Here is an 8322-nt window from a genome sequence, read left to right as displayed (position 1 = left end):
CGCATTCTCAAAGACTTTCTCGTTACATTTGACATACATACATCACAGTTATAAATCTGGGGGAGTGATCGAACGATTTGGTCGGTACATTAATGTACCGCCCAAGGCGTGGGTACCCATTAAAAAATAGGATCCTTAGCCCAAAAATGGCAACCTAACTGCCTTTTACGTCCCTAAAACCAATAAGAAGGAAAGGGCCCTCTCTCAGACTTAGCTCAGCTCACAGCAAGCTGCTACAAAGCAACCAAACAAACAAATACGTTCGAATCCAATGAAGGTGCTGCTTTCTCACAATAAAGGCATCAGCATTACACAAATCACTCGAATCTTCCAAAGACTGCACGTCGCATACACTTCTTCATTGTTGGTGGAGCCATATCACCGTAATTCCTTCCAAGACATTCCTTTTGACACTTACACCGGAAACGTTAGTTGTACTTTGTTACACTGTCAAGGTGCTAAGCCCAGCAGCCTTCCTTTTTTCTGCATGCATCTCATCTCACTTCATCAAATAGGAAGGTGGAGTTGCACAATCTCACTAAAATGTCAACATTGTTATACACATCCACAAGAAGGGATAATGGGTACGATATTCAGAAGGAACGGCCTGCTCCAGTGGTGAAGCTATATGGATATGGGACAAAGATGAATGGATGTATGTGAGATGGCACTTGATAGCGTGGATAGGCATACAAAATGTAGCATTCACAGCTACAAGATACGCTAGTTTCACTGAGATTACGACATTACGATTATAGACGAGCTCATGTCTTAGATACGATATAGCTTTAGCGTAGTTTAGATGTATGTGTATAAATACAAGTGTTGTCGACGACCCGACAACGATAGTCTTTTTCCACTAAATCTCTCTTGACTGTAAGTAAGACGATCTTCATGCATCCCATTTAGTAGCTTGCTATCCTTATCCATCTACGATCGATATGGGAACTGCAATGCTACATTTGCTCCCAAAAAGGATGCACAGGGTAAATTCACCAAGTTTCGCCCTTGTCTAGATCCACGGCACATCGATCGCTTAATCAGTGATGAACGATCCGGTCTTCCAAAGACCAGTGAAATTTTTCAGAAGATGCAAATGCTTCGGTGTATACCACACTCGATCTCACTAATGCATTCCATCGCTTCAAGGTACAGGACAAGGATCAACACAAGCTCAGCTTCACGTTCAATGACATCAAGCATTGTTTTGTTGGCTGTTCTTTCGGCCTCAAGGATATCAGTGAACGTTACAATGCTGTACTCAAACGCTTGTTGCATGGTCTTCCTTATGTTGCCTCCTTTGTTGACGACATCGTCATCTTTTCCAATTCTCTCGTGGAACACGCTCAACATGTTCAAACCGTTATCCACAAACTTACGAGTGTCAATCTCATCCTCAATCCTGAGAAATGTCATTTTGCTCGACGCTGTGTCTATCTTTTCGGCTATTGTGTCAGTGCTGAAGGTCGTGCTCTGGATCCACGCAAAGTAACCAATGTTGCTAAGTGGCCTACTCCTAGAACGGGTAAAGACATCCAATGCTTCCTTGGTGCTGCCCACTTCTTTGGTGAACACATCCCATGCTACTCCAACCTCTCTCATCCTCTCAACCAGTTGCGCAATACTGGTGATGTTCAAGACCTTTGGACAAGCGAACATGATCAAGCTTTCGAAAACATCAAGGCCGCTATGGAAGAAGCTCCCGTTCTTAGCCCACCCGATTTGCGTCATCCTTTTTGTGTTGCGACTGATGCATCCAAGAATGGTATCGGTGCTGTGCTTCATCAAGTCATCAACGCTCGATATCACTATATCGGTTTCATGGCTCGTTCTCTCACCAAGGCGGAGCCTAACTATTCTACCACCAAGCGTGAGTTATTGGCCATCGTATGTGAGCGTTCATTTCGAGGATCCGCACATTTCAAGATTCGAAAATGGACTAGGACATTTCAAGTACCCGGAATGTACTAGCACATTTCAAGGATTACCTAGGTCATTTCGAGTATTTCAAAATGTGCTAGCACATTTCAAGGTCATAAATCGTAGTGCATCCAGGTTGTGATATAGTGCTGGTTTCGGTGTTTTCATTATATAGCCATCGAGAACTAATGTCGTAGCATGCTATAAATAAAATTAGAAGCCTTAAGCCCTTCATCATGTGGCAAATATGGCATCCAATTGCATGCTGGAAATAGTCTTCACCCTCATCCAAGCATCCTGTTTCATGACAATGCGTTTACATGTTAATCATTGTAGCTCATATTACATTGATGAGTGTAGTAAGCAATAGGACTTAGTCAGAGGACTAAAATAGAGCATGGAAGTAAATAGAAAAAGCCCAGTCATGGTTCATGGAATGATAGCAGTGGTGTGAACGTAACCCGATCCATCAATGTCACATGTTCGGAAAGAGCCGATAACTCAGAGCTTTATTACTAATCGGCATTAGTAAGCGCGGAGAGAATTATCCCCTCAAAGCGATCAGCGGGATATGATTTGATGTACGTAAATGGAAATGGAACAAACTTTAGCATCAAAAATACCAGCAGCAATTAGCTTGTACCACTGATGCATATTTTTCATGTCGCCATATATATTGCATGCGCTTGTAAGAATGATAAAACCAGAATTACTCCCCCTACCTTTCGTGGCCTACATACTTATGTCAACATCCAATACCAGTTTTCTCGGTGCCGAACGCGGGTGGCTATCGAAAGCCAAGTTTGCCAAGCTTATGGATGACTACGTTGCGAATCCCAGGCCTAGTGATCCAAAGATGACGTCTGTTGTATTCGATGTTTGTTTATGACTATGATACATAGAAGCATAGGATAGATGTTTCCATCACACATTAGAACGTTCCCTACAAGCAGATGACACATCAACAACAACATAGAATAGTATAAATAGGTATCCTCCAAGCAACTAGAAATCATGATCATTGAATCTTTATCTCATTTTCTCATAAAGCGTATCAAAGAGTCCTAAAGGATTTTATCTTGTCCCTTTTCTTCTATCACCAAATACTTCATTTTTTCCTTTAAGTTCTCTATCTTCATGTCTCAACCAACTTCAATCAGTGGTGCTGATTCCCAAGCGCGTTCCTCACCTGAAGAGATTTCCCTTGGTTCTCCTATCTCCATGCAACCTTCATCCAACATGAGTGAATGGGATACTGCATCCATCTCGCAGTTGCTTGAAGAGCCAATCGACATGGATCTAGACCTTGGCCTGGAAGAAGCTATTAGTGCAAATGGTGTGTCGCCAAACCTCACCTTCCATGATACAAGCAACACACCAACCACCCGTGAAACAAGTGTACAAACAAGCAACCAAGCCCCCAATGGAACCATCCATAGCATACATGCAAGTTCTGAGGCGTTACTTGACAACGCAATTGGGCAGTACAAACAACAACTGGATGAGCTGATCAAGAGCTACACGCGTGCCATGGCAACAGGAGATCGTAACTACCTCAGAAGGCTGTTTTCAGATATCCACCAAACGAAGCACCTTCTCAAGTCATTTCGCAAGCTGAAGGAAGAAGAGTATGGAAGCCCCAAGCCAAAGACCACGGCCAACATCACTCAAGCAAAGTTGTCTGTAAGAGACATCCCACCATTTCAGCTCAAAGGATCTCACGTGTGGCGTACTGACAAGGAGGTGTTTGAGTCAGCTGGTCATTTTCTCTCAAGTTTCCAGAAAGTCCTGAATACTGGCAACGTGAGCAAGGATCTTGAATGGCAAAAGTGGCTACATGTGGCGTTACACCAAGACCATGATGAATGGTTTGAGTCTGAGCTGGCTGACAAGGGCTATACATGGGAACAAGCAAAGGTCGTGTTCAAGAAACGCTTCGAATCCATGGACTATATCGTCTCCAAGGCGACACAAGCCTATTCTATTACAATGAGCCCTGATGAGTCGATTCTCGATTTTGGCACAAGATTCCAAAGCTGTTACAGACAAGGAGGCCTTAAGGATGGCGAAGGGTTGGCGTTGCGTGGAGCTCTGTAACTATTTACACTCAACCTTCCGACGCTGATAGATCATGCCACAGCAAAGTTAGAAAGATCAAACCAAACATGGAGGACGTTGAGATGTCTGCAAGTGACGTGCAAATATTAAGGTTACACATGCGTGCTTTTCTGGGAAATAAATTAGCATGAAAGTTAGTTGATTTTAGTGAAAAATAATCCTCAACTTTAACAGCTTGTGTATCCTGCACGTGACCCATCCAATTGCTATCTACCCAGCGGCCATAATCTGTGGGATCGCCCCTATTGGATTGCAAAATCTGAAAACGTCACGTGCAATATGGCGTGTGTTACAAGCCGTTAAAGTAGGCAACTTCAGACATGGTACATTGTCAAAGTTAACTTTGAGCCCAGATTCTGACATTGTTTTTTATGTGACTATCATGCGCTCCTATACACTTTTTTGCATGATGTGGTGTGGAGAATCCGAATATGGTATAAAAATCGGTGTTTAAAATTTTTCATAAATTTTTCTTCTGAAAATGACAAAACATAGGCAAAAAACATTATAGTGCTGGTTTGCATTATGTCCATTAATTAAGATTTGGTAAATTTTACTCATAGTTTTGTATGAAGCACACGAATATTGTAGTACAGTAGAACAAGCCACACATGCGATTTACTAGGACAAACAGCCATTTTTACTGTGACAAGTCATACTAATGCATAGATTTTATATAGTAGCGAAGCCTTATTGCTGAAGCAAATTGATGAGTATGCTTAAAAACATTAGAAACGTTGTGTAACAGTACAAAGAGCATCATGCACGTGGTCAGTGGTATCATTGTGGTGCCATTAGATGAGCTAAGAATGATAAACCCAGTATAATATAAGTAGATGACACAGTATTTATGGAACATGTAACTTTAAAAATTAAAGTTGACTCGGGAACCTCACTCGGGATTCCTGTACCCAAAGAGCACCAATCAGCGTCCAGAGAAATCGCGCAATCGATGCAGTAGATGAGATCATCAATATTGAAAAAGCATATATATATGGTGTGTCTACCTCAATTCCCCATCTCATCGTCCATTCTTCTGGAGTATTACCTTCATCTTACGTTACCAAATACATACTATGTCTGCCCTCAGTACCTTGCCTTCCATGCTTGAGCTTGCTGCACTTACACCGAACGTTCAAGTTACTATTAGGTATATCTGTAGTTGCATTACCCTATTAGAAGAGCATCTTCTAATAGTATACTTGGTTAGTTACTTGAAGGAACATGGTTTTTTCTATGAGACCATGTCATGTGTGCATGGCACGACTATGACTTTGAACAATTTTACTCGCGATGGCTTTATGTGGCAATGCCCATCAGCAGCTTGTGGTTGTCGCCCTGGCAAAGGCTCCCGGGAGAGACGTGCTTTGAAATCGGGATCTTTTTTTTCGAATCGCAATCTGGGTGTTCATTTGGCACTTCAAGGTCTCTGGGGGTTATTGCATGGAATGTCGCAACAAACCATTACATCCATGCTCCGCACTAGTCGCATTACAGTTCGTCGACTTCCAAGGGATTACCATTTGCTTCTAGAGGCCGACCTTACTCGTGAGGACATGCATGTTGGTAAGTTTCAGGATCATTGTTGCATGCGTTTCATTATATAAGTGGCTAAGCATGTTCATAGGAGGATATACTGAAACAGGAGAGCGCATCATTGTCCAAATCGATGAGAGCAAGTTTGGAAAGCGAAAGGATAACCGTGGGCATCCAGTCGAAGGTGTTTGGGTGCTAGGTGGTGTAGAATTGACACCACAAAGAAAGATATTCCTTGCTGTTGTTCCACGCCGTGATGCTGAAACGTTAACACAAGTCATCTGTCATTTCATCAAGCCGGGTAGTTTAATCCATTCCGATGGTTGGAGTGCTTACTCTGGCCTTCGGGATACAGAAGGGATGTATTGGGTACACCAAGCAGTAAACCATCGTATCGAGTTTGTGACAGAAGAAGGTGTGCACACAAACAATATTGAAGGTACCATATACTATTGATCTTCATGGCAGCAATTGGCGTATGCTAATCAGCAAGGCTTGAATTTTTCTTCCAAAAACAGCGGCATTTCAATTCCCACTTAGAGTAATCACCTAAGTTCCCCATCATCTTTATAGCATCTTAACAAGACAAATGTGTATGTAATTTAGCAGTAAAACGTATAACAGCTGATGTTACTAGAGGTAAGATGAGTAGGCAACGATTGTTAGATAGAGACCTTATTAACATCGCTGACTCCTAGGTAAGAGGCATGTTATAATAAGACGTACGCATCTATCCAAAAGCGTTCTTTGCACAGCTATACCGGCACAGCCCTTTATTGTGCTCATTTTCAACCTTTCTTTTGATTCATATAGCCTAGCTGGGTAGAGTACTTGGGTGATTTCTCTAAGTGGGAATTGAAATGCCGCTCTTTTTGGAAGAAAAATTCAAGCCTTGCATGCTAATCATGAGTCATATATAGGCACTTGGGCTGGAATTAAGCGTGGTATCACGGAGCGCCAGCGGACAAAACAAATGACCCCATGGAAGCTTATTGAATTCATTTGGCGTCGCAAACATAGTGAGGATTGGTGGGGTGGATTATTGAGTTCCCTACGTGATGTTGCATTTGAAACCATTGATGATGGTCGTGAGGAAGGCGAACTATCCCATGGACGTGATCAGATTAGAATGCCAATGCCACGATTTACTGATTTCAGCTACTTTCAAGATGGTAAGTTTAATGGAAAAGGAGGATAGGATTAATTTTCTGATCACTATATCGTCATAGCAGACTCTTCGACCATTCCTCAACGTAGGCCAAGGTCGCCTTCCCTTAATGAAGATGATATCGAGTTTAGTGAGGATGAAGATTCTACCAGTAGCTCAGAAGTTCCATCTGATGATAGTGATGATAGTGATTATAGTGAAAGTGCATAAATATAGGCTTTATTGGTTTGAAAGATTACTACTAGTTTCCTTCACCTCTACTGCTACTGAATGTGTGATATTATACAATGAATAATGTACTCCACTTAATTTAGTTATGGTCCTAATATAGGCCTGTTATTAAATTCTAGTCAAACTATGTTCAGGTCCAGTAAGTCTTTTGACTGGACCAGTAAGTAGATAAGTAAGTAGCATAACTAGCTCTAAGGATCCGGGTAAATATTCATCCACAAAAATGTGGCTGGTAATTATTGCACGTGATAGTACGCGACAAATGAGCATAGAAAGGCTTAGTATGGAAATGGCAAGTCACATAGTAACATCAGCAGCAAATCGCGATTGAAAGTGCAGACTTGAGTGTAAATAGTTACCATCAGCCCTTTATACCATGGTCGGGAGCTGAAGGATTGTCGTAACATTGAATTTGAAGAGTTACAAGGAATGAGCCTTAATGCAATCACCGAGAACACCAAGCGATTGACTGTCAAGGCGGCGCTTAAGATGGATCGTTCAATCATTGGTTGTCGCTGCAAGTCAGGTTGCAAGACTGGAAGATGTGTATGTAAGAAGGCTGGTAAACATTGTACCAAACATTGTCACCAAGGGGCTAAAGGTACATGTTTAAACCTCCCGCAATTGCATGATACCAATACCCAAGGTAACGAGGAGCGCCCACGAAAAGCACCAAGGCTTACCAATGCAACACCCACACGCCGAATTACACGGGCATTGACAAGACGCGAGACTCGTTCATCCACAAGAATATAGGTAGATAGATAATCGACGTAGCGGGTAGATAGATCTTTTCCATACGCTAGATAACTTTTATAAATATTGGTCCCATATGAATCGCTTTGGGTGCTATCCTTGATGTTGATCAATTGCTTTCGAAACATTCGATTGCATGCAAGGTGTCCAAAATGGTTATTTTTTAAGCATCTTGAAACAAAAAACAAAAGCATAAACCATGCGCAAGACATGAAGGTGATATTAACGTAGAACCGATATACTACATCGAGGTAATTGGTAACTCCTGGGATTGTTACCCCACTTTCCAAATTGTACTAGTACAATTTTAAAACCCAAAATTGTACGCTTTCAATTCCAAATTGTATGCATACAATTCAGGAATCCCAAATTGTAGACGTACAATTCAAGAACCCAAGATTGTACGTCTACAATTTGGAATTGTACTAGTACAATTTGGAATTGAAAGCGTACATTTTTGAATTGTCCGGGTACAATTTCGAATTGTACGCCTTCCGATATTGTACTGTAACAGCCACAACCTATTGCAAACTCCTCACCTATGCGTGTGGTGCACACGTATAGCGGATGATCGGTTAAACATTATCCATTAC

The 8322-nt window shown here is 41.8% G+C and overlaps 2 protein-coding genes across 2 annotated transcripts; both read left to right on the top strand.

The window, feature by feature from the left end:
• Positions 1–941: 941 nt before the first annotated feature.
• Positions 942–1971, top strand: O0I10_013028 (uncharacterized protein; the record flags this gene model as incomplete). Its single annotated transcript, XM_058492890.1, has 2 exons — positions 942–986; positions 1150–1971. 2 exons carry the CDS (start codon positions 942–944, stop codon positions 1969–1971), a joined length of 867 nt encoding a protein of 288 aa, XP_058336345.1.
• Positions 1972–5486: 3515 nt separating this feature from the next.
• Positions 5487–6952, top strand: O0I10_013026 (uncharacterized protein; the record flags this gene model as incomplete). Its single annotated transcript, XM_058492889.1, has 4 exons — positions 5487–5604; positions 5666–6013; positions 6495–6746; positions 6804–6952. The coding sequence occupies 4 exons, from the start codon at positions 5487–5489 to the stop codon at positions 6950–6952; spliced, it is 867 nt and encodes a 288-aa protein (XP_058336344.1).
• Positions 6953–8322: the final 1370 nt, after the last annotated feature.

Source organism: Lichtheimia ornata, assembly GCF_029851405.1.
Source record: "Lichtheimia ornata isolate CBS 291.66 chromosome Unknown scaffold00207, whole genome shotgun sequence".
Classification (NCBI taxonomy): Eukaryota; Fungi; Mucoromycota; class Mucoromycetes; order Mucorales; family Lichtheimiaceae; genus Lichtheimia; species Lichtheimia ornata.
This window is presented reverse-complemented; position numbering and strand designations above follow the sequence as displayed.